Genomic DNA, 26,531 nt, shown 5'->3' with positions numbered 1-26,531 from the left:
CCAAATGAGGAGTTTTTAAGTGAAAAGAAGTCAGATCCAGTTTGTTTCTCTGGAGTAATAGTTTTCTGGGTTTCTTTTTTTTTCTTGTATCTCTCTGTAGTGTCTGGGTAGACCAAGCTCTACAGAAGCTAGGGTGAAAGTGTGGCCCCTGACCCTGGAATGATAAGGACAGTGTAGGGCAGGAGGGAGGGTTCAGAGTCACCCACTGGATCAGGGAACCAGGTGGCCTGTGGCAGAACAGGAGCTGGGGTTGCTGGATGGGCAGCTGCCTGCCCTCCACATAGCAGCTCAGCTGGGGACTTCCAGGGGCAATCAATTCTTATTGTGCTGCTGGCCTGATGAGGCAGTGACAGCTACTTAATTTCACTTTCCTTGTAAGAGTGAGGTAATGTGCCAAACACAAAGCTCTCCATTTTTCTAACAATCTACAGAGTTTCTGCCTTCCCCATCATCTGAAGGGAGTGACTGATGGGAAAGGGAATATATTAAATGCTTTGGGCTTTGGGCTTTTTTTTTTGTTTGTTTGGTTAGGTTTGTTTGGGGTTTTTTTTGTTTTGTTTTTGTTGGGGTTTTTTGTTGTTGTTGTTTTTTCCTTTTGTTTGTTTGGGTTTTTTTTGTTCCATTTTTTTTTTGTTTAACTTGTCCATAATGCAAATCCAATATCTGAGGTCTTGCCAAAAGCAGAAATTCTTCATTTGACCCCAGCCAATGTGCAGGCATGATGAGTGGAGTGGCCAGCTGCATTTCCACAAGAGTTTTCATTAAGTACTTTCTGCCATGCTAGGAAGAGTGTTGTGGTCACGAAGTCACACTGAGTTGGACTGGTTCACCTCTTTGAGCCACTTTGTGTTTCAAAAATGCAATGGATTCAATTTATGGCTGGTCTTCCATTGCTTATTCAAACAGCATCGCACCAGTGCCCCTCCATGTCTGTCTGCCCAAGGGCCCAGCAACATCAATAATAAATGACCAGGCATGGGAAGGCAGCTTTGGGTTCAAACCAGCAAGTGTGTTGGGGCAGGGGGCCTCCCCTGAGTGGGGGGTACACAGTGAATGGGATCTGTAACTTGCAATAATTCCCTCCCTGCAGAAAGGTCTTGTAAATATTTAATAAATTTCTGACCCGTGCCATAGATGAGGTCTTGTTAGCGAACTGGAGTGGCTTGAGGACAGGTATTGTGTCTGTTACTATAGCACCACCTTGCACAGGATCTCGGTGTGAAAGAGGCAGGGGAGGGAGGGAGGGAGGGAAGAAGAGAGGGAGAGAGGGAGGGAGGGATGCACTGAGGATGAGCCCCAGCGAGGCAGGCTGAGGTTTGCCTGTGGAGCAGGCAGCACCTCCTGCCCAGGGAGGCTGGCCTGAGCAGCACCTGCAGCTCCCAGCTGCAGCCGGAGCCGCTGCCCCGTGCAGGTACCGACTGCAGGTACCAGAGCTGCTCCCAGGGCCACGCCGAGCCCCCGAGTGCTTCTGGGGGGGCTTTGCTCCACAGCTTTTCCCTTCTGGCTTTGCAAGATCTGACTTTATATTTTTATTATTATTTTTTTACCCACTCCTTTCTTGAGCAACTGGTTGTTGTTGCAGAGGTCACCGAGGGGACTGGTGGAGGCTCCCGGCTCTGGCATTGGGAAATATGACAGCAGAAGTGAATGCTCATTAACATAAGGGATTTACTGAAGAAGAAAGACAAAATGCCTTTCAAAGGGCTTGGTTCACTGAAAGAAAGATTTTTTAACCCAGGAAAGGAAGAGGTGAAGAACACCATTAGTGACTCGCTGGGGAATCTGAGAAGGTAAAACTCAACAGAAAATTCCCAGACAGGTTCATTGATGCCATTTATTAAGAGAAATGTAGTATAGAAAAAAATGTATAAACATAAAACAGACTATAGAGTTGCAAAATTAATATCCGAGTACAGAGAGTGAGAGAGCTTGCTGTAAGATAGAAGATGTAAAAGGAGCAGTTACAACAGCATATGACTGTAGATCATAGAATATTTATATTAAACAAGAAAGGTGAAAATAAATTATGAAATAATGTTCTAATATTAAAAAGAGCTTGAAGAACTGTTTAATTAAAAAACCTTTAAATAATTAAATGTTACTAATTCTGTGGTTTAACTTGCATGAGAAAAAGCAATAATTTAATGGGAATTAACACTCCCAATGATGCCACTCTTAAAATTAGACTTAATGTTCTTAAATTACAGGTTTGGGGTTTTTAAAAACTTGTTCCAAATCAGTAAGAGAAAATGTATTGAATAGAGATGTATATGTGTGAGTTTACTGACACTAGCAAATTAGAGAGAGAATAAGGAGAAGCAGCTGTTTGCTATCAAAAGCAGAAAAAAGATTCAAGATTTTCATCTTAACCTGATGGTTTTATGAACCAAGAAATGGAGGATTCTTATTTTTAGAGAAATGAAAATCTGATGTAAGAAATGACCAGTTTCATAAAGGGGAAGATATTTCTCATTTAAAGAGAAGCTTATTTATGTTTGTAATGGCTACTGACAACACCTATTTGTGTAATCAATAGATGAGAGCCAGAGGGATTAGTGGCATTTCTTCCATGCTTCTTGTTGTGTTTTAAATCTTTATGTGGATCAGGCCAACATTTTAACTGAAGGTGTTTCTAGTGACTGAATTGTATTTGCTTTCATATCCACCCCTTTGCCTTCTATTGAGAATGCTATTTTGAGTCAAGAAATAGTATATCTAACCAAGCCTTTGATCACAAGAAAATGTGTAAGAATTTACACATATACTGCAGTTATTCTATTTCTTTATCATGTGATCAGAGTATCTGTGTTCTACACAGTTTCTACTTAACTTGTTTTAATTTACAGGGTTACAGATGAAGCCTGATGTTTTGCTTTTTTTTTTACTTTTACAATACTCTACAGTAATTCCAAGAAACCTGTTTATTTTTTAGAACATTGATTCAAGTAATTTATTCAGTGATAAATCCTCTTTGCTGTGGGCTCTGCTGGTCAATTTGACCAAATACCTGTAAGGTTTGTATCTGGTGTATACGTACACTGGGCTCACCTTAGATTATCCAGATTGGTCTCCTCTTGTTGCCGTGTATTAAAGCTATCATGCTAGTTCCTACACAGTTGATAGTACAGGCAGCCAACTTCAGCAACACTGCTCCTGAATCAAATTAACCCAAATATCACTTGAGGTGCAAGAAAGTTTGCTGAACTTAATTATTTTCTGTTTTAAATGAAGGCATCTCCGAGCCTTCCTTAGATGTACCAATCAGCAGAGGAAATAATCCAAATTATAAAATCTTTTTATTATCTCTGCAGTCAGATCTAAGTAAGAATTGCTGCAACTTGAGAAGTCCTGTAGGAAATATGCAGTCATATTTGAAAGTTTCCATAAATGAATGAAAGATGCATGTTTTTAATATGAACTTCATTTTCTACAGCTTAGTCTACAGATGAGAGCACACACCTGTGTTTTTATATGGTGGCACATATACCTATATGCCAGCTGCAACCTTGACTTTGCTCTTCATCCAATCCAGTTTTCTTTAATGTGGTGAAATCAGCAAAGAATTTGGTTTCTCTTCTAGCATTCATCATAATTTGATGAATTATTATAATGCACATCCTTGATTATTATAATGCACATCCAAGTGTGACTTCACTGACTGTGGTGTGTTGATGTCAAAACTGACAAAGTGGGTAGAAAAACATGTTTAGCTTTGGTAAATATGACTGGTCTATGCTTTCCTGCGACATTTCCTCTGTCTTGCAAATGAGAGAGAAGCAGATGCCTGGCAAGAGCAGCTGCTCCATAGCAATTATCCACAGTCCAGCTCAAGTGCTAAAGCACAAGCAGCATAAAGCAGCTTACTGCACTCCTCACAGGTGCGCTTATTTGGTGAGTGCTGCAAAATAAGAGTCTGCTCACAGGAGGTGACTTCAGGGTGTCTGGATCCTGGAAGGGAGGCAGGGAAGACTGAACTGAGAAATCCAAGAGTCATCCTTTCTTTAGGCTGTTCACAGCAGTTTAATTTGTGAGATCTTAGAAAACGTTTTAGAAAATGTTGTAAATGCTTTATATAATTATTTTTTTTAATTCAAAAGTGACTTTTTCTAGATTAATTTTATGCAGTGAGGCAGGAAAAAAATTAAAGAATTCAAGGCTTGGGCAAATGAATATCAGAGTTGTGGCTCTGTCATCATTATGTTTCTCAGAAAAGAAAGATTTCCTGCAGATCTTCTTGAAAGACACAAGCACTTTGGTCCTTCTCTGAACTTACTCCAGTCAAGGAAAAAGCCAAAGACTGAAGTAAGATCTTAGGCTCTCCCTACTCTAAGGATTTCAGGAGTCCTGGACCAGCTAATGGCAACTGTGGGCTTCTTGATGAAGTGGGAGGTGTTTAAGTGAGTTTACAATTTTGTCACTTTTAATGTAAAAAGGCATATGGGCTATGCCACATGGCTGCTGTATGAAGTGTAGCCCTGATAGGTGTAGATGTGACTGCTGACTGCTGTAGATGTCCCCTGGTGAATTAGCCTAAATAGCTGAAAACTGCATCTTGAAGCTGGGTGATAGACGCTTGCATTGGACAGGGCTCCTCTGACTGGGTGGATCATGGAGTTATTCCTCTCAGATTTTCCCTTTGTGTAAAAGCAGGGGGAGCTTGGTGCCTCCCAGACCAAACACAGTGTGGAGTGTGCAGACCCAGCTGATGCACAATTCATGTCTTTGTAGCACTGTTAGTGCCAGGGCACAGTGCACTCGTGCAGCACTGCAGCACCCCAGGGACAAACATCCCCGCAGTTCTCGGCCACTGCACTGAGGACAGACTGCCTTGCAGCCCAGGAGTGCAGCACCTGGGCCATGCAGTCCCTCATGTCTGAGCCTTGCTGTGGGTTTCATGGAAATACCGTGCAGAAATCAGCCAGAGAGGTCCCAGGCCCTGAGTAACTCGAGAGAGTTTGGTATTTGTGCTGGGATTTGGTACCAATGCATCAAATACAGTATTTATTATGGAAAATTATCACCTGGAAAAATCCTCGAAGAATTAATAAGATCTTAGGAGATTGTATCTGCTTTTGGATTAATGATATTTTTTTATAATTACTGTATTTCTGGTTATTGATAATGATAATTACTGGTTTCTGAAGTTACGCAGGGATCATTGTAGTTACTGGATTTGTAGGTGTGAGCTTTGAACATTGTGTATGCCTGTGCCCCAGCTGCCTGTGAAAGACTGCCACATCTGGTGAAATCCATTCTAGAATGTGTTTTAGATATTAACATTCGCCCGTTACTATAGAATCAATGAGTTTTAAATGAAACAAAATTAAATTCTAGTACACCTAGAAAGAACTAATTCCTCTGCTAAAACCCCCTTAAATACAGAGACCTGAATATATATGTGCTCTAGGGATTTTATTTATTACTGATAGGGATTTTTAAAATTTCTTTCATGTTTTCAAAATTCTGTATATGCCAGAGTAGGCATTCAATAAAAAAGACAAATGTTGCATAAAGTTATTATGACATTTGGGCACAGAATATGGATGCAGATTCAAATAATTTAGCTCTTCTTACTTACCAAGTGTTGTACATTTGCTGAGAAAAGGAAAAACAGATCTAAGAAGTGAACATTTCCTGTGCAGGAAAATGCACACCTGCATCTCCTGCATGAGGTTGATAATTAGAGGACAGCACTGGCCCTGAAGCAGTATTCTTCCAAGTCATTGGTCTACAACTAAAAATTTTCACTGACACTATGAAAATACATGGATCAATTGGAAGATAAATTTTGCACAATTTCATGGAGTTGCCATATTTTCATTATGTACCTGTTCAATAAAATAAAACAAAAAAAAAAAACAAACCAGTGCAGACACTGTGTGAATGTCTGCACTGCTCTAATGCATATATGTTTGGACTGCTACTGAAAAATAATTGTCTCCGAGACAAACCTGGTATAGAGGCATTGAAATTAATCTCTGGGAATAGGAAATAAACTGTGTGGATTTGGGGTGATGGATCAGTCCTCAACTTGCTTCTTTTCGTTAGTCAAATACAATAGCAGAATAATGAACTTCTCTGCAGAGACAATATTGGTCCATAGTTCTACTCCTAGGTCACTACTTTTAGCACTGAATTTGGAACAGAAGGATGTTTTCATGCCTATCTGAATTGACAGCCAGCTGAGAACGTCCAGATGTTTTGGCTTTGCATGAAGTGTCTAATCTTTGCCAGCTGCCCAAAATAATGCACCCCCTAAAGTCTAATGTCTCTCTTATAAATAGAGCCTGGTAATATTTGGAAATTTGTTAATTTATTTAATTCCATCAATATCTTATATTCTGTTAGAGGATGACAAATTATTTCTTTTGGCATGTTGATAACATTTTTGAGATGACAACAGTTCTAATAAATAATGATTCAATTGTTTTTTCACTTCCTGAGGTCTTTATATTTTTGATATCTCATTCTGTTTACCTTTACCTCTATTAACACATAGAGCATAGAATATTGGTGTCTTCTTTTTCAAGTGCCTGACTGAGTTAGTCTCTGTACTCCCATTTCACCAACAAATGCTGTTTCCCTGCAGGTGAATCATAAGATCTCCATCACCCCCGACAACATCACAGTAAGATTACACTTTCTGTGTTACCTTGCTTGAATGCAAAGGCTTTGCTCCAGTCTGACAATGAGCTAAAGGTCTAACTTTGCAGTGAGCACTGGTTTGAGAAAGGATTTAAATAAAATAATCCCAGGAGCTCCCTTTTGGCCCAAAACACTGTGATTCTACTGTTTCTTGAAACATGAGCTGATGGACTGTAACATGTTTATTTTCTTTTTGCTATGACTATGGCTGAAATAATGGGTTTATATTGTGATGTAAAAAGGAATAATATGGTAAATGATGCTCCAGTTAGCTCTAGAGCCTAAAAATGATATTTTGAAGTGAAACCTTATATTGGAAAGATATATTTAAGTGCACAAGAAGCCATACTTACCATGTTTATCTGCAAATTGTCTAGTGCAGAGTACTGTCTGTTAGATTATGGGTAGTATATTAGACTTAAAGCAATTGGGAAAAGCAGTGATTTAACCAACACTGTCCCAAAAAACCCAACCCAGTCAGATGTAGCCCATCCATCCTCTGTCAGCATTTGTTTATGTTGATTTTCATACTGAAAATTGATGTTTTAAATACATATCAAATATATACATTAGATTTCAAATATGCTCAACCAGATGTGTGGAAGAAGGAAATAAGTTGTTCCTGATCAGAATATAGTGAATGAAATAATCTCATCATTTTACATGACAAGCTGGGCTTCCTTTAGGTTAATAAACTGTTCATGTTTTCACAGTACTCCATGGCAGGCACAAACAGAGCTGGATCCTGAGCTCAGTGGTTCAGGGTGATGCCAAAACTGAAAGGCCTGATCAAGGCCTCTCTTAGTAAAGGCTTAACCTTAAGCTTATGGTTAGTGTTCAGTAGGTTAGTCACAGCTAGCCATGTCCTTAAGTCTTTCAGCATGTCAGAAAAACCATAATCTGCATTTTAAAATAGACCTGGAAAGGTAATGTTAGAAAAGGAATTATTTAGCTCTGGTCTGGTGGGTGTGTCTAGTTCTTTCTTACCTCACCTCTCCTACCACAGACCTTGTCTGGTCCTGCAGCACAATATTAATAGCCCTAATCAGATTGAGAGACCAAATTAAATTTTAATTGCACTATCATGCAATTCCAGATTGCATGGAAGTGCCATTTTGTTTAATATGAATATCTCAGGTAGATTGCCTGTGGGAAAAGGAAAGGCAAAGCCTGAGGAGCTGCACTCCTGTGTTAGTTGGTAGCTGATGGGCAAATAAAGTCTGGGCCTGTCTCTTTTGTGTCTTTAATAGAGGATCTGATGCCAGAGAGGCTTCTCCCCTGCTGGGCAGCTCTGATTTTTGTCTCGCAGGAGAAAACAAATTCCAGGAAGTTTGGGGCTGAGTGAAACCACGCTTCGTGTTGTATTTGCTTTTTTCCTTGAAACATACTGGCAGCTCTGCTTAGTAAATCTTGTCAGAAATTATGCTTAATTTAAACGTAAATTTTCCAAAGAATCAATGGAATTTATCACAACAGACCTCTAGGTAGATCTCATAGTTACATTCTTGAAGAGCCTGTGAACATTGTTGCAGCTGGCTGTCTGGCTAGATGGTTCAGATGTGCAAACTTCAGAAGTCATTCAGGCAAAAGTGTGATCTCTGCTAACCTTTCACAGCCTGCCCAGCATTAGCTCACGTCACAACTGTGTGGAGACAAGCGCTTCCCAACAGGAGTTCTCAGGTGACTGGAGCATGGAGCTGTCCATCCACGTTTCAGCAAATTTTACGAGATGACAGGGCGCCTTCATTTTTCCTTCCCTCATGTGTTTAGGAAGCTCGATGGCACCAATGTGGAGGAGGAGCCCCTGGAGCTGACGGCAGAGGGGCGGCCCGTGGCGGCGAGAGGGCGCCGGGCCGCGCTGTGCGAGTGCCACTGCTGCGGCCTGCCCAAGCGCTACATCATCGCCATCATGAGCGGCCTGGGCTTCTGCATCTCCTTCGGCATCAGGTGCAACCTGGGCGTGGCCATCGTGGAGATGGTCAACAACAACACTGTCTACGTCGATGGAAAGCCAGAGCTGAGGGTGAGAAAACAGCTTCCTTTCACTGCTCTGAGCAGATACCGCTGCGAAATCACCCAAATGCCGCAGAGCAAAGTCATGCGTATACACAGATTAAAAAAACAGAATGAGGGAGACACATCAGTCTTGATGCACGTAGATGTGCGGGCACTTAATTCCTATTTAGGTGATGAAGTCACATGAAAAACCTTCAAGATCTGAGGATTGGCAGTGTCATAGAGAGGGTATAAGTACCTGAAATGAGAACTGAATTTGCATGTCTCCCAGGTCTCTGATCTGTCAGATGTAGACAGATTTTGCTGTGATGGCAGAAGCTTTTGCTCTTTACTCTTTCTGAGGGAAATGTGCTCTGATGCTGCTGCAGAAGGAATTATCAATTATTTTATGTAGGGCTGCAGCCACTACATTCATATCATCGGATAATTTTCAAGACCTTAAAGCAGTCACTGGCAATAAGACATCAGGTTTTTGACAATGTAGATTGTTGTCTGGAGTTATTAAGAGCTAGGTGCCAAGCTGTTTTAAAATTTGCAGTGGATGGCATGTGGTCTGCAGCAGATCCTACACAGCTTTATCAATGCACCCCAGCAGATTCAATCCATACCTTAGCATCTTCCCTCGGTATTTGGCTTTGATGTCAAATGTCCCTTTATGAATTTTATGAACTTAAATCTCTACATTTGCTCTACTTGTAGACTTATTTTTGATATCTTTTTAATGTTTTTGGCCAAACAAATTCATAGGAATCTTGACTCTTGAATGAAATGCTGTGCAAATATTCATCAGCTTTTCTCCTACATCTTTTAACTTTTGGTGAAGAAGAGTGCAGAAAATGTCTATCATAAATTTCCAATGTTAAAAGTATGTCTGTCTCCATGACTCATGATCATAGGAGCCATGTTTAGACTTCCTACTGAATTTGTATTTATTCAGTCTATTCTATCCCGGCTCCCCATGGTCCTGCTGGGACTTCCAGGTTCTGTACTTAAGCAAGAGAAAGTATGTGCCTGTGTAGGTTGGAAAGCTCAGAAGAGGTAGTTTCAGAAAATGGGAGTAAATTTCTTCCACAAATCTAAATTCATGGTGTTTGGGCATGAACATCTCCTGAATCAGGAGGAACCTTCTTCCATATCTCATGGTGTTTCTGCCTTCAGAAATTAACACTACCTAGCAACTCAACTGGAAATTGCCAGTAGAAAGTTAGGTGTTTAAACAGAAGTGCTTCAGCACAAGAAAGTGGGACACATCAAAATGAGTACTGATGGGGAAGGAAACCCTTTGGCCTTCTGTAAACATGTCTGGCTAATTAATGCCATCTGGCTGTAGGTCAACCAGTGAGCTGTTTCTCAGTTTGCTTCTTTGTGAGCAAAAATCAGTGCAGTAGGAAAAGCTGTTTTTCTTTTAACATGCAGAAAGGAATATCGAAAAAAGAGATGTCACTACAGTTGCCAGTTCTCTGTGGTATTTTAGTGACAACTGGCTCCTCTGGCATCACTTCTAACAAAAGATAAACTAGTCACTGGCTAGTGTTACCTGGTTTTATTTTCAGATTTCTTTGTCTTCAGATGTTCTCCTTGCCTCCAACTATTTTCTGCTCCATGCCATTTAATGCTGACAGTGGAGGATCAGAGTTGGGCCCTGACAGGGAGAGCCATGAACAAATCTGACCACAAAGCAAATCAAGGATTTAAGCAGCCTTGATAATCTTGGGAAAATGGATATGTCCATTGGAAGGTATCAGGCCCTTCTTATAACTCTGAGCAGTCTTGAAAGCAAAGGCTTCAAGTTTAAGGAGCCCAAGGGGAAGCAGTGGCAAGTGGCAAAGTTGAAGGTCCAGCATTAGCTATTTTATGGCTGAAAGCTTTCCCAGTCCTAAGAGCAAAAGCAGTAATCTCACAGGGGAATTGAACACTCTTTTGCCTTAACTGGGGGCTTTCAAGCTCAGCAATCCTGAGCAGCCAGTGTAAAGAGGCTTGATTTGGAGCAGGGTGACTTCTGCGTGACTTGTAAGCAAGTTACCTTACAATGAGTATGCTTTATCTTGCAGCATGTGTCCCATTTCCTTTACAGACAGCCCAATTCAACTGGGATCCAGAGACTGTAGGACTCATTCATGGCTCTTTTTTCTGGGGTTACATTGTGACACAAATTCCAGGAGGGTTCATCTCAAACAAATTGGCTGCTAACAGGTAAGAAAACAACAAGCAAAGGAATTAAGCTTTAGAGCCTGACTACTGTTTTACACCGTGTAAATGGGAATTACTAAAATAGCAAATTAGTGTTTCAGAAATGCACATCTGAGGCTGAAAATTCAGTATTTATCAAGAATTATTATTAATAATAATTAATCATTAATAATAATTGATAAAAATTATTTCTGAGGATGACTTCATGGGTCTATTGCTGATTTTTTCAATTTAACTTGTTTATCTCAAATATTTACACATTTCTTCTCTAAACAATAATGCTTTCTGGAGAGTTCAAGGAAAATCACACCTAATGCTTCCAACAATGTTTGAAGCATTTGTCTTTAAGAAGCTGTCTTAGTGCTCTTTGCCTCAATGTAACACCAAACAACAGTTTTCTGGCAGTGTTTAGTCTTCCTCCTTTAACAGCCCACAGTCCCTGTGGACTGAAGCTGGGAATAAAGAAATTACAGAACTATTTATGATCTGAATTCACAAATCTGTCCTCATGAACACAAATATCCTTGCCAAGACTGGATACAGTACTGACTGTAATTAAGATTGCATGGAACTTCTAATAGAGCCTCCCGATTTCTGCTTGGTGAAGTCTGAGAATCTGTACAGATTTTTTTTTTATGATCAATGTGTTTGTCAGCCATTTTTTTTAAATTCGACTGCTTTTGAAAATGTGAATAAGAAAAACTAGTTAATTTTGTCAATGTTAACTTTGATTTTGGACTTTAGATCAAAAGGTCTTCAGAACTTTGAATATTATCACAAGAGAGGGTGGTTGTCCGAAGACAGCTGATGTGAATGAGCTCATGAGATGTGCATATTAAGGGTACTTGGGATCTACAGATTAAAATAAAAAAAAAGTTGGTTGGTATTAACTTCGTTCTCTGCAAACAAGATGTGACTTATCTACAAATAGTGTCAGAATTGGAAAGGGTCTTTAAGACCAGTTTTATGTTGTACTTTGCCCCAAATCAAAGTACTTTGCTTTCTGCATTCTGCAAAGAGCTATGGGGGGGTTACAAGATGGCCTGGATGTTCTTCCCACCCATATGCCCTTGTGGAAATTTCTCCAGAACAGAGTCATCCCACAGAATTGCCCAGACTGTTCAGTCCTACTCTCCTCTGTCCATAACCAAAAGTTACTCAGAGTTTGGTTTGCACTGCTTCTTCAGCACTGTTCTCATCCTCAATTATTCATTTCTCTACCACGTAACAGTGCCTAGGCACAATATTTTTCCATCTGCCAAGTAAGCCAAACAAATTAGCTAAGCTTAATAACTTCTCCAGCCTTTCTAGCCTTGCCACCAGCTTTTGCAGCAGAAGGGCTCCAAAACACAGATGTGCACACTGTTGGCTGAATAATTCAGCATGTTATTAGTTTAGCTTTTGTTTCCTTAATTTATTTGCAAACAGTAAAATAACCATGTTTACACCATAAGTTGATGTATTCTGTCAGCAGAGTGTTTCCTTAAGTACAGACTGTTCACAAGCACAGAAAGCTCTGCATTTATCCCTGTGAGAGTTTCCAACTCAATCTAAAGCTATGCCGTAACAGCACATTATGGATTTGCTCATCATAACTGGATTTAGGAGTAGAATTTGCTGAGGAACAAAAATAGCTCAGGAGCTGACCTCAAAGAGAATTTCTATTTGCAGTAATAAGATTCACTAAGTCCATGTTTTTCCTTTATTCCTTGTTTACCCAACCAATTTCAGCTTAGGTAGGTTCACCAGCGGTGCCAAGTTTCAGTTTCAGTTTCAGGGGTTATTTGCTAAGACACAGGGCAGGAAAACAGGGGTTCTGTGGCCAATGAATCTACCAGCCCTAGAAAAAGGAAAAACTTTCTTTTGTCCCAGATGCACTCTGGAAAAGAGATTCTGTGCTAATACTGACCTTATAGATTTAGGCAAAGACTCCTTTGCCACTTTGTTTAAACTGTGCAACTTTGAACATACGTATGGATGACCCACCCCAGGCACTTCTCTAATGCACAGAATTATCTGTAATAGTGAGGGATTCAAATGGATCTCATAATGGCTGAAAATATTGAGTGTTTTATGGGTTTGCACCAAACCCCCTAACACTATGTAATTTACTCAATACATTCACCCAAACTGATGTAGATCTGCATTTCACCAAAAAGTTCATCAACCATTTACTGACACCACCCCTTTGACTTGCTGCTTATCCTCAAACACGCATCTAAATGTGATTTCAGAATTGCTTGGTGGATGCATGAAACGCGAGGCACCTCTTGATACCAGTTTTCAGTAAGAGCACCCTGCTGGGCAGAGGAGTCTGTAGCTGAAGAAGTCTGTTTTGATCCAAAAGTGGCAGCTGCCCAGGAATTGTGGTAGAGAGGACAGAAGAATATGTGAATGAATTGAAAAAACCTGGAATATTTCTTGTCGAAGTGGAGACTAACCTCTTTGGGATAAATGGCAGTGAATTGATGAAAAGATGCTGTCTCTGTGGAAACAATATAGTAGTAGAAGAGTGACTGGTTCTAACTCAGTATTAATGATGCATTTACAACCTAGGCATATTAAGAGTTGGCATTAAGGGAAGTAGCAGAGATTGGAAACTCAGTCTTTAGAGATAGCTGTTTGGATAATTTGACATGTTCTCTTTGTTAGTTTCTTCTTTCACATGGTTATTAATTCACATGGTTTGCTGTAGTTCCCTGAGTCAATAGTGTTATGATAAGAGACCTGATATTCCTATTAGTGGTAAGAAAGCAAAAGGCAGAAGTCTTTTCTTCAGGGATCACAACAGAGAGATAATACTTATTTCTCAGTCAAATGTTTATTTGACTTTTAAAGCAGTCTCCTAAATGTCAAGATATGACTGTGGGCTTTGTATTCAAATTCATATTTTCAGACTGTTTTCTATATAAATCACTTAGAAAAGTGACAAAGGAACTGATTTTTATAGAAGCCTGCTCAGCTTTTTTGCTTTTGTGTTCATCTGTTTAGTGCTTTCTTGTCACTCAGATAATGAGTGGGTTGTTGCTTTTGTCAATAGGGGTAGAGGATTTAGATAAAACAGTGTTGTTCTCTGACTGTAAATTTTTCATGCCAGAACACAACCATTAACCCTACTGTGAATAAGACCAGATGCAAAAATTAAGTCACATATATTTCCTGTCAACAAGTTTTCAGAGACTGAAATGCAAACAATTTAAATACATATTTTAAAGAAAAGGTATTGTAACAAAATATTTTAAATTAAGTTTATAAGTATTTATAAAGTGGAACATGAAGCAGTTCTGAAGAATAGATAATAATTGTATTCCCTTTCATGCTACTTTTCTCCATAGGGTATTTGGTGCAGCTATCTTTCTAACATCTACACTGAACATGATCATCCCTTCTGCAGCAAGAGTGCATTATGGCTGTGTGATGTTTGTAAGGATTCTTCAAGGTTTGGTGGAGGTAGGAGCATACACCATTTTGGCCCTTTCAAACTGAGTTTGATTTTGAGATTTGGTTCTAGAAGTCATAAGATCTCTTTTGATCAGGATTTCTCATCAATATACAATTTTACTTGCTCCTCATTTTGAGGTTGTAATTTTAAATTATACTGATTTATATTTCTAAGTTTACTTAAAGTAAAGAAAAATGTATATTTCTGGTGCTGCAATTTGAGTTATTTTAGTTTTCTTGTGCCATCAACTGCATATACTAAACAGTGTTTTTACTTCAGAACATATTACTATTCAGGTAATAGGTTAATTCAGAATAGTGTGACAACTTCCTACTCAAGCAATCAAGTTCTTCCAGACTTATCTTACCCTTCCTGTATCAGTCCATGGTGACAAGCAGCTAGGCAGTAGGGATAGCATCAGCAACTACTCCAAGTGGAATGCAGTGAAAGCAAATCATGTGATGTGTGAAATGTCTGCCAGGGCGTCACATACCCAGCCTGCCATGGGATGTGGAGTAAGTGGGCCCCGCCGCTGGAGAGGAGCAGGCTGGCTACCACTTCATTCTGTGGTGAGTCCAGGGGCTGGTATGGTTCTTGTAAGCATGTATCCTTATTAGATTTATTTTATTAATTCCATTATTGGAAGGAGCTGCACAGACACTCTGCCCTTTGCTACATCACCTTGTAGTCTAAGCTTAGGAACTTGTGAGTCCTTTTTTGTTTAACATGCCATCATTTTATCATTTAAAGCCAACACTCAAAATGGCTCTCATAATAAACTCTCATAATAAACTAAACTTCTAGACTAATAAGTCTAGAGGTTCACATGAGAGAAATTATATTGTATTTTTTTATTTGCATCATCCTTAGGGATTCCATTTATTTTACATACTCAGTGGATGCTCCTAAACAAGCACACATTTAAAAATGGTCTGAAATTATCTTCATTACTTTAGGCTGTTTGCTCAATATACTGCAGCGAAGGTGATGTAACTTCTTGCCAGCAGCTGTCCTGCTTCCTTCTATTTTGAGTTATGATCAAACATGCACTTTACTCTTTTCTCTGTGTCCCTTTCCAATGCTGACAGCTGAAGATGAAGGTCTGTAGGAGAAAGTGTTCAGTAAAGATGTAAAAGTCACAGGAAAAAAAATTCTGTCCATCATCAGTAGAGTTGTATGGCTGGGGAAAATACAGCACTAAAAAAGAGATAGAAAATAAAAGGAAGAGTGAAGCAAGTGGAAAAAAATCCATGTTTGTATATTATGGGAATTTTATTTTTACTACAGATGGCTTCAGGTTTTAATTATTTAGGTGTTTTCACTTCCTGCAGAAGAAAAGACCCAAAGAATAGCCTCTCCAGTCTCAATGTTCCCTCCATGAAATTCCTAGCATGGGATCTCTAGAGAAAGATCCATCCTTCAGCTCGACATCCATTTTAGTATCTACAGGTCGCTGATCCTTGCACTTGAAAGGTGCATAGGAGCAATGGAAAAATTAGGAAAATCCAGGTTAAGCAGGTTTCTGGTTTTTCTATCTACATTTTGGCCTAGGGCTTTTCTGTAGGAAAGCTGTAGGAAAAATTAATTACATGAAGATGAGGGAGAAGGATCATTGTGAACCATTGCAAAGAAGTATTTGCTAATGAGTAGAGCATTAATAAATGTTTATTAACAAAACATGTACTACTCTCAAAACCACAAGTATCATATTTCCTAGAATAATTCAGAGCAACACTCTTCATATATAAAGCCATTGGCACTGTCTTGCATTGAAACCTATTATCTAGATTGCACTTAAATACTCATATCTTTCCACAAGACACTTAGAAATACATTTCACCAGTATTATGTATTTCCCAATCAGAAACCTTGGCACAGACCACAATTTTATCCTCTTTTATCCCCCTGTCAACATTTGCCTATTTATTCCAGCTGTTTGTTTATGTTGTTGATATGAATTAAGCGTGGTTCCACAGACTCAGGGTTGGTTTGAACAACCTCTCTGCTACCAGTGCTTGTGTAGTCATAGGACCATGACAAGAGCCTCCCAACATACCTGCAGTCATCAGGATTCCTCCACAAAACTTCTGAAACCTGGTCCATTATCTTCTCCAAAACTCACCTCACACATCACAGTGCCAGGTGCAATTTCTCACTCAAGAGAACACATATAGCTTATGTCTCTGCAGCCATCTGTCATCAGTCGTGGATTTGCAAACCCTATTTCCCTACAGGGCACAACTCTGCAAAATGAGACTGGTGATGCATGAGGGGTCAGTGCTTCCTGTCACCCCAGTCAAAATTTTGCAGCTTCCATCCCATTCCCCAAGTTCATAAAAAGTCAGTCAAACACATCCCTCCAGTTCTGCTCTCATGAGCATCTGTCTGGATCATGTGCTCTGAAAGCTGGGCACACCTACCACAGCAGACATGTTTTACTGATCTGTTTTCTCTTCAGGGTCTTACGCAGGCGCAGTGGTGGCCATGCCCCTGGCAGGTGTGCTGGTACAGTACATAGGATGGTCATCAGTCTTTTATATTTATGGTGAGTTGCCTAACATAAAGGACATCTGCCACTAGATCAGTACTGCCAGTTGTTTGCTAAAACCTGTCTAACAAGGATGGATCAAAGTTGTTTTGATGAATGAAGAGGTTGCAAATGGGTACTCCAATTTATTCCCTACTTATTGCAGATTCTGAGAGCTTCAGTTCGTTCTCATCTGTTACAAAAGGTTGTAAAATTATAATGACCAGGCTGCAGCCCATAGTCGCCCAGTGACAGGATTGGATGCAGTTGCAACACAAACACTTGCTCCTCCACAGCACAAACACTTGTGTGGGACTTGCCCCAGAGTGCTCACTAACAGCAAAAATGACAGCAAATGCTGCTGACCGGTAGCCAAATGGATCTGAAAAATTCTGCCCTGAGAAATCTTCCCCATGCTGCCATCTTTTATGAAGCAATGCCACCTTTACAAAGTGGTCTCATGGGTATGGCCTTGTAGCCACAAAGTCTGTGGTGCCTCATTCTTCCCCTCACAGCGTATGGCAGAGGTGGCTGCAACCAGCTTTGCACATCAGAAGCCCAGTTAAAGTGGGTTTTCTCTGTCTTCCCTGGAAATACAGGACACAGCACAAGATTTGCCATTGCCACCTGACAGTGAAGTCCCTTCGTGCAGATTCCCACCACTTTATGGCCTGTCTGCTTTTTTTCCCCCTAGGTTCTACAGAGAGTTTTCTTCCTGCCTTTTCTTTGCCCCATGCATAATGTAATAAAAGTGACAAAATGCTCAAATGCTTTGCAAGCAGGCATACAATATACACTAAGTTAGTTGCCATATTTTGTTACTTCTCTGGGCATAATTTCTTTGCAGGTTTTGTTTAAATGGCACTTGAAACAAACTTGCAGATCCTGAAATGTAGCTTTATTGTCTTTGAAAACCAAGTTGCTTTTCCTGCCTCTTCAGGAATGTTTGGGATTGTTTGGTACGTGTTTTGGCTGCTTCATGCCTATGAGAGCCCTGCTGTGCATCCAACAATAACCAGTGAAGAAAGGATATATATAGAAACAAGTATAGGAGAAGGAGCCAGCCTTGCTAATGCAAGCGTAAGTAAAAAAAAGGCTTTCTTTGTTGTCATTTGTGAGCACTTTGTATAAGATCAGCATATGACTGGATGGATACTGTTAGCTGAACTAGGGGCTTTTTCTTTCAAGAAAATTACAGAATCAGGCTCTTGCAGCTGGACTGGATGAGGAAAACTCGTAATGCTGTTGAAGCTCTTGGCTTATCGAGCTTCTCTGATTTAGGGAGGGAAGGGATGGGTTGGGAATCGGAACGACACATTCTGGTCTCCTGCACTTGAGTAAGTGTCATGTTGTTCTAAACAATATTCATGGATTTAGCTAAATAAGAATTTGACTGCAGATATTAAATTATCCAGCTGCCTTTTGAACTCCTATTAAAGATGTTTGCAAATCTAATAGCTCAAGGACTGGGTTTCTGCCCTGCTCACTCTCACAGCAGCTCAGGTCCTTTAGGACTTCTCATCCTCTCCCTGATAAGATCCCGGAAACTTTGACTTAAAACCTGTTTTCCCATCAAATTTCCCTCCGTTCCCTTAGGCAACTTTTTCTGCCAGTAGTGAAAAACAAAGGTGTTTCTTGTTCATTCTTAGCTTTCAGCTTTGAACATTCTGGAACAAAGTAACTCCACATTTTTCCTCTACATGTTTTGGGTAACAGCCTTGCTAGGAGTGTAAAATACCAGACTGTCTTTTTGGGCATGCATCTGAAATTTGTCTGATCAAGTCTTGGCTGGAGACACACACACACACTTGTTCCAGGTCATGGATTTTCCTTGCAATATGATGGTTTTTATGCAGAGGAAACTGGTACCAACTTCATGGGCGCACACACAACCGCAGGTGTGCCGTGGCCTGTAGAACACAATTAACATTTAAAAAAAAAAAAGGAGAATATCAATGTGTATTGCCACAGCTACAGATCTGAGCTTCTGATTGAAATTCTATTAAAAATCAATAGGTCTCTGAAGTATGTTTCCTGCTGTATGGAGTATTGGAGCATAATACTAATTGAAAATGCCAAAAAAGCAAGTGACAGAAATCAAATTCTGTATCACAGGCCTTTTTTTTTGGAATTAAACTAATTAGGCTGAATCAGGTAGCTGCTTATTGCTATGCTACTGCATGTGTCTTAGCTTGAATAACCCTTTTTTCCCACTCCTTTAAATAGAATGTCTCAAACTGCATCAGCCAAAAAGCGGGGAACGGCACAAGGTTTCTCTAGTTTTCATTGATTCTTTTGCTGCTTCTGTTATCCCACTAGCAGGATTCCAGAAGACATCATGTAATTTCAGTAAGCAGGGCAATAGCAGTGCAGTATCCACCTTTAACGTCCTAACTTCTAAGAAAATTTCTCTACCTCATTTTTGCCAACAATTCAAGATATATTTCACTTGCTTTTTAAGTGATCTGTGATGTAAGTTGTATGCAACGTATCTAATAGGCTTGATAATAAAAGATATTGGTTCTTTATTTTATTATCTACCCAATTTTTTGGTTTTTTTTCCCTTAGAAATTTAGTACTCCATGGAAGAGATTTTTCACTTCAATGCCAGTTTATGCAATCATTGTGGCAAACTTCTGCAGAAGCTGGACCTTCTATTTGCTCCTTATAAGTCAGCCTGCTTACTTTGAAGAAGTCTTTGGATTTGCAATAAGCAAGGTAAATGTCTGAGAATAAGCAGTGACCTAGGAGATGCAGCAGGGGAGGTTCAGATTGAACACCAGGAAGGATTTCTTCACTGAAAGGGTGGTTAAATATTGGAATGGTCTGCCCAGAGAGGGGGTGAACATCATACCTGGAGATGTTAAAGAAATAACTGGGTATGGCACTTACTGCTATGGTTTGGTTATTTGAGGAGAACCAGATAGACCTGGAATAATTACATTAGATTATTCTCAGTATTTGGGATTACATACTTCTCCTGACCTGATAGAATTAAAAGTATGCGAGCATGAAATGATTATAAAAAGGAAAGAATGGAGAAATTATTTTGGGAAATAATTGATTAAATGACCCCACATATAATGAAAAACCACTAAGCAAGTCAATAGAAATGCACATTTTGTTACTGTTGACCATTTAGCATATAACCAGGTATTTTTTATCCTCTTCTTGATTTTTGTGACTTTTCATTAGCTATGAAGATCAAATTCTTTATAGGTTTATATTCCTTGACACCACCATTTCATTAAATTCGGAATTGTTACACTCCCTCTTCGGAGCATGAATGAGGAGTATAGAATAATTATTTTAGAAAAGTTTTAAAAACTTTCATTTAGCAAACAAACTTGCTATGTGGTAATTATTTTCAAACAAGTCTAAGGCTGATAACAAAGAACATAATTATTTATCTGTTCTGGGAGCACTTTGTGCCCAGCTTCTGCAAGAGAAGCAATGTTGCGCCATGGTAGCAATGACAGTCTAAATGGCAAGTACAGCATGGAGATGAAGAGGGATATTAAGAAAAAGTACATCTGTTTATTCTGAGCTGCTTTTCATTAATGCTAGTTGTGTCTCTGTGAACTTCACTAATTTAAGACCAGTATAAAACCAACTGTCAATGTAATGAGATTGCACATCGCTGAAAGTAAACTCAATCTTCTGACTAAATGACTGCTTAAAAGAAAAGCTTCTAGAAGATGACATGCTGATCACTAAAACTCTGTCTCAGGGGTTGTACTGAGTCTGATCTTATTTGACATTGATAATGGGACCTTGGAAAATGCTAAAGATAGATTCTGAAAATGTTAGGCTTTGTGTTTTCTCAGATCAGTGCATTCACGTAAGCAGTATGATAAATGATATAATTGTTAGATGTGATGATTGTTTAGTAATTAAATATAATTATTATATAATCATAGGAAGAATCATGAGAAACTACACTGGGAACTTAAGAGAGCTATGTTTAGCTGAAAATCTATGTATACAATAGAACAATATACGTTTAATGATTAACATGTAAGTTATATAACGATAGAATATAAAAACCCGTTCCTCTTGAATGTATGGCAGAATCAGATCTGAGGCGAAAGCGCCCCTGATTGCCAGAGCTCTTAATAAAAGCACCTACATATAATTGCCTGTGTGATTATATATCTCCGCACGCTAACAACATCTTCATTAATGACCTGGATGATGCAGCAGAGTGTATCCTCGTCAGGTTTGCAGATGACACAAAACTAGGAGCAGTGGCTGCTACACTGCAGGGTTGTGCTGCTGTACAGAGGAGCCCTGGCAGGCGGGTGAAGCAGGCTGAGAGAAGCCTCATGGAGCCCAGTAAGGGAAAGTGTAAAACCCTGCACCTGGGGAGGAACAAGCCCATGCACCAGTATGGTGCTTGAAAGCAGCTTAGCAGAAAAGAACCTGGGGGTCCTGCTGAACACCAGGCTGGACATGAGCCAGCAGTGTGTCCTTTCAGTAAAGACTAATGGTATCCTGGGCTGCATCATGAAAAGGCCACCACATAATGAAGGTGATATTTCCCCTCTACACAGCACTGGTGAGGACACACCTGAAGTACTGTGTCCAGTTCTGGGCTCCACAGTACAAGAGAGACAAGGACATACTGGAGAGAGTCCAATGAAGGAATGGAAATATTTCTCCTATGAGAAAAGGTTGAGAGCTGGGACTGTTTAGCCAGGAGAGGAGAAGCCTCAGCAGGGTTCTCATCTATATATACAAATATCTGAGAGTGTAAAGAAGATGAAAATAGGCTCTTTTCAGTAGTGCTCTGGGCATGAACTGGAAAATGGGAGGTTCCTTCTGAACATAAGGAAACACTTTTTGCTGCTAGGAGCACTCTGTTCCTCAGAGTCCTCAGATCCTTTGATATTCATTGCTAATGAAAAGTCACAAAAATCAAGAAGAGGATAAAAATTACCTGGTTACTTGGTTGTGGAATCTCCATCCTTGGAGATACTCAGGAGCTGTCTGGACATTTCTGGGCATCATTCTCTATGCAATCCAGCTTGAGCAGAAGGAGGCTCCTTCCAACCTCAACAATTCTGGGATTCTGGGAAAATGAAAAGAAGGTGAACATCAGTTTGTAGGCTGTAATCCTACAAGAATAAAAATAAATCCATGTTTTTACACATATGATTATTGAATAATTTGTAAAATTATATCATGATGTCAGGTTTTATGCTGTATGGTCTTCAGTCCCTGTACAATGTGCAGGTGCTTCCTCCTTTTAAACAAAGGCAGGTAACAGGGATTGATTTGTTGTTCAGGAAGGAGGTCCTTGAGAACATGAATAACAAAAATATAAAAATGCAGTTGAAAACCAAGATAGAGAACTTCAGTATGAGGACACAAATGACAAGGCTTTGTGACATCTGCAATAGAATTTAATATGAACTGTGCAACTCTTTAGAGTACCCATGAGTACTTGGGATATTGCATGGCATATCTAAAGTGAGATTCTCACTTGTGTTCTGGTTTCTCCTCGTGGGCCACAAGGAGACCTTTCTTCCCTCACCCAGTTTTGAGCACATGCTGTAATCAGATAAAATGATCCAGGGAAAAAGAGGTGAAGAATCATTATGGTTCCTGTTCTCTTGCCTCTAAATCTTGAAGGAGAAATGACAGTTAAGCACACATTTGTCTAATTGCAGGTTGGCCTTTTGTCTGCAGTTCCTCACATGGTCATGACAATCATTGTGCCCATCGGAGGGCAACTAGCTGACTTCTTACGGAGCAGGAAGATCTTAACCACTACCACTGTAAGGAAGGTCATGAACTGTGGAGGTACTATTAGATTCTGAAAATATGGCATTTCAATTGTGTGCTGCAATCAGTCCAAGTATCATAGTTTTGCCCACGTTTAATTGTAACAAGAGACAATTTACTCAATACTGCATTTATAGCTGGTTAATCTGAAGTGTTTAGTGGAGAGCTGATGCCTCATGACATAAATCCTTACTCATATGAGCACTCTTTAAAAAAGGAGGAGACAAGAAGTCTGGTTAATAATTGAATGGGCAATAGCATAGTATGATCAAATAGGTCTCATCCTGCAAACTCATACAGACAAAGTTAACCCTGTACCATGGTGCTGGAGAGACCCTTTCCCAGTGGGTATGTTCTTGAAGTAACTGGTCATTTGCTACTCCCAGCAGAGCCCACTGACAAGTTTAGGCTGGAAGGTTTAGGGTGGGTGTAAAAAGTGAAAGATGAACAAGAAAATTTTAACTCAGCAAAAAATAATTTGTTTCCAATTCCATCACTGAACTGAAAAATCAGTGACATGTGGGGTTGATATTGAATTAGAGAAAAGATTTCAAGCCAGACAGCCTGTGGAGTAGTTAGTTGCCCTCTGCCAATTGCTGGCTTGCATTATTTATAGATGGCATGGACTCCTAGAGATAGAGATGCCTGCAGCCAATGATATCACATAACTTGGCTATGCATCTTCAGAAAGGATGGCTAAATTAATTGGATTTTCAGGGCATATTAATAGTGTCATTAGAACAAAACAAAACAGAAGGATTTTAATGTTACATATTAGAAAATATTAGTTTCCAGTAATGGCAGAGACTGGAAGTTCCCTGTGATGCTCAGGGATGTCCTGTTTTGTTGGTAACACAGTTGTATGTAAAACACTCTTTTGTTCCATTTACCAAGAATTTCTTGTATCACTACAATCATGAGAAATTGAAGGCAAGTGTTTTTCTTCTTTCACTCAAATGTTTGTGGGTTTGTGAATTTTTCTGCTCTTTGCACATACTTGCTTTCTCAATTGTCTTCCTGTCTTGCTCAGTGAATACAGTGAATTAACTTCACCAACTGTTTGGGTCATGTATACAGCAGTGAATGAGGAGAAAAAAATAATATATTCTCAAACAATAAATATACAAATACTTCTGCAAATGCATGAAGCTCCCAATTGCGTTCAAGAACAACTAAAAGATACCAAGTAATTTTCTCTCATTTTAAGCTGCTACTCTGGATAGTGCTTATTAGTATTTTCATGGCAAATAGAAATTTAAATTTAATTCATTCTCATGTGTTTCATTGGAAGGCTTTGGGATGGAAGCAACCTTGCTTTTGGTGGTTGGTTATTCTCACACAAAAGGTGTGGCTATTTCCTTTCTGGTGTTAGCAGTAGGCTTCAGTGGCTTTGCAATTTCAGGTAAGAATTAATCTTATTCTTGCTTTTACTATTCATGATAAAAGTGATGTTATTATCCTCACTATTCTTACTGTCATAATTTCTATTATTTTGTTTGCTCTTAATGTGGTAACCTATGGGGTGTTTGTTATTTCATCCCATATCAGAATTAATTTACTTCGGTGTCTATGAAACGTGTTGCACACAATAGAAGCTTTGAAAAGACCCTGCTCTTTACTGATCCAAATTTACATCAGCTTTATGCTATTATTTTCTAATATACTTTTACACTGTCAGTCACCTTTTCATCCTATTTATCTGTATGCCTAAAACGAAAAAGAGAGACAGAGAGGGAGCGAGAGAATTACTCTGCAGTGAATAGTTGCACAAAGGCTATCAGTTGCAGTTCTGTCCCCAACCCTAGCACTCAATTTCTGCTTCCTACGTCAGCCCTCCCTCTGATGCCTCCTACATCCAGCCCTTCTCCAGAAGTTGTTTCTAACACTTTCATGAGTCTTACCCACGTTTTGTAGTCTCAAGCTGTTTTGTGGCACCATCAGTACCAGCATCACTGAAAAAAACTCATTTTTCTATGAAGATTAAAGATTTTTCTTAAGATTGAAGATCTTTCAAGAAGACTGCCAAGAACATGGATCTATTGAACAAAATTGACCAGCAAAGTAACTGCTGGTGTTCAGTTATTTCAGGATTCTGCAGATGGGAAGTGGTTTTGCTGCTCAGTTACGAGGTTCTTGCATAGCTGGTCATTTCTATCAATCAACTTTTATTGCAGGATTTTCCCAGTAGTCTATTTCTTACCTTATTTATTACCATGCCCTCGGAATTAATTGTCACTTCTTGTGATCTACCATACTTAATATGACTAATTTTCATTACCTAAGGAATGATAAATATCTGAGCTGATATTTAGTATTTGTTTTTAATTTCTTAATAAAATATGTGCTCAGAAGACACACTACACTAAGGATAATCGTTTTTCCTACTGGTTTATATTCAATTTTTTTATTACGCTGTTAAACTCTGTTAAACCATTCATGTGGTTAAAACACCAAAAGAAATTAATTAAAAACACTACTACATAAATAAAATGATAGAAGACTTCACTAATTTGAGGTGTTGATTCCTTAATTCAAAATATTTGCAAAGTTCACTGTTCCAGTATGAGAAAATGGAAAGTACAGAGACTTTAAACAGGGCCAAAATAAACTTTATTTTCTATACTACATAATCTTCAGAGGTGCAGGAGGGAGGTTGCTAACCTTTTTAGTCTTCCTCAGCCAGAATGGCTGCAGAAAGCCCTGTTGGCCGGGTAGTGCAATGCTGTTCAGCTGGCTGTTTCTCTCATTTTTTGTAGGCTTCAATGTGAATCACTTGGACATAGCCCCTCGTTATGCCAGCATTCTGATGGGGATCTCCAATGGCGTGGGGACGCTGTCGGGAATGGTGTGCCCACTCATCGTTGGTGCAATGACAAAACATAAGGTAACATTTCTCCATGTTTTCTGGGAAAAGGTTAGGTAATGCAACAAATGTAAGACATTTCAAAGATTCCTGGGGATGCCATTCCATCACTGTCTCTGCAGCTGCTTTTTGTTTGTCTTAAACATGCATTTTTAATTACTGCTTTGGCCTAATTCTCAGCTATTATAACTAATTATCTGTGTAGGCAGATATTATTTAATACCACCTGAGTCTGAGTCTCTGTAGTATCTCCATACAACTGTGCAATGCTTACAGGGCTTGGAAAACTCCTCTGCAATGCATCCATACCCCCATGGTAGCAAACATTGATATTGATTTACAATAATATTTGTGTAGTTGTTAGAGAAATCCCTGCATTTCCAACTCCACAAATATTTCACATGCAAGAGAGAAACTTTACTGTGAGAAAAAACCAAAAAAGAAACCTAAGTTTTATTATATCTGTTGTAGTTATAGATAAAAAAAATCTTTGCAATGGTTCTCATAATTTGTTCTATCTTCAGCATCAGGAATCAAACAGTGATCACAGTCATTCCTCAATATGAGCTAATTCATGGTGTAATTTGGATATTTCTTATTACTGGAAACTTAATGAGACCTGCACCATTCTTTCAGACCCGTGAGGAATGGCAGAACGTCTTTCTGATTGCAGCCCTGGTGCATTACAGTGGTGTAATATTCTACGCTATCTTTGCCTCTGGGGAGAAGCAGGAATGGGCTGATCCTGAAAACCTCAGTGAAGAGAAATGTGGCATAATTGATCAGGATGAACTGGCAGAAGAAACAGAGATGAACAATGAAACTTTTGCAAGTCCAAAGAAAACGTATGGTGCTACCAGTCAAAATAGTGAAGTACAGAGAAGGGAATGGAGGAAGCAAAAGCAAGTAACTCAAGACATGGAGGAACAGACTTCTTACCATTATGAAAATGGAAATTTTCAAGATTTGTCTTAACACTTGAAACTGTAAGATTTGTATAGCAGCTACTCCCATGACTCCTGCCTAGCTGCCCCAAATCATCAGGTATTCACATTTATTGT

The 26,531-nt window shown here is 39.4% G+C and overlaps 1 protein-coding gene across 1 annotated transcript; it reads left to right on the top strand.

Annotated features, from left to right (window-relative positions):
* Positions 1-1,660: 1,660 nt before the first annotated feature.
* On the top strand, positions 1,661-26,479 carry SLC17A8 (solute carrier family 17 member 8). Its single transcript, XM_030960280.1, has 12 exons — positions 1,661-1,790; positions 8,416-8,668; positions 10,736-10,854; positions 14,187-14,301; positions 14,775-14,862; positions 16,752-16,838; positions 17,761-17,900; positions 19,389-19,538; positions 22,493-22,625; positions 23,899-24,009; positions 25,364-25,491; positions 26,107-26,479. Exons 1-12 carry the CDS (start codon positions 1,690-1,692, stop codon positions 26,443-26,445), a joined length of 1,764 nt encoding a protein of 587 aa, XP_030816140.1. The 5' UTR covers positions 1,661-1,689; the 3' UTR covers positions 26,446-26,479.
* Positions 26,480-26,531: the final 52 nt, after the last annotated feature.

Source organism: Camarhynchus parvulus, chromosome 1A (genome assembly GCF_901933205.1).
Source record: "Camarhynchus parvulus chromosome 1A, STF_HiC, whole genome shotgun sequence".
Taxonomy (NCBI): Eukaryota; Metazoa; Chordata; class Aves; order Passeriformes; family Thraupidae; genus Camarhynchus; species Camarhynchus parvulus.
The sequence above is the reverse complement of the archived record's forward strand: the minus strand, read 5'-3'. Positions and strand labels throughout refer to the sequence as shown.

What these genes read in the sequence shown, in the direction of transcription:
- SLC17A8 (XM_030960280.1), top strand. Translation starts at nt 1,690, where the DNA reads ATGCCTTTCAAAGGGCTTGGTTCACTGAAAGAAAGATTTTTTAACCCA. An exon ending in ATGGAAAGCCAGAGCTGAGG is followed by an intron (nt 8,669 to 10,735) that starts GTGAGAAAACAG and finishes TTTCCTTTACAG; the next exon opens with ACAGCCCAATTCAACTGGGA. An exon ending in CCAGCCTTGCTAATGCAAGC is followed by an intron (nt 17,901 to 19,388) that starts GTAAGTAAAAAA and finishes TTTTTCCCTTAG; the next exon opens with AAATTTAGTACTCCATGGAA.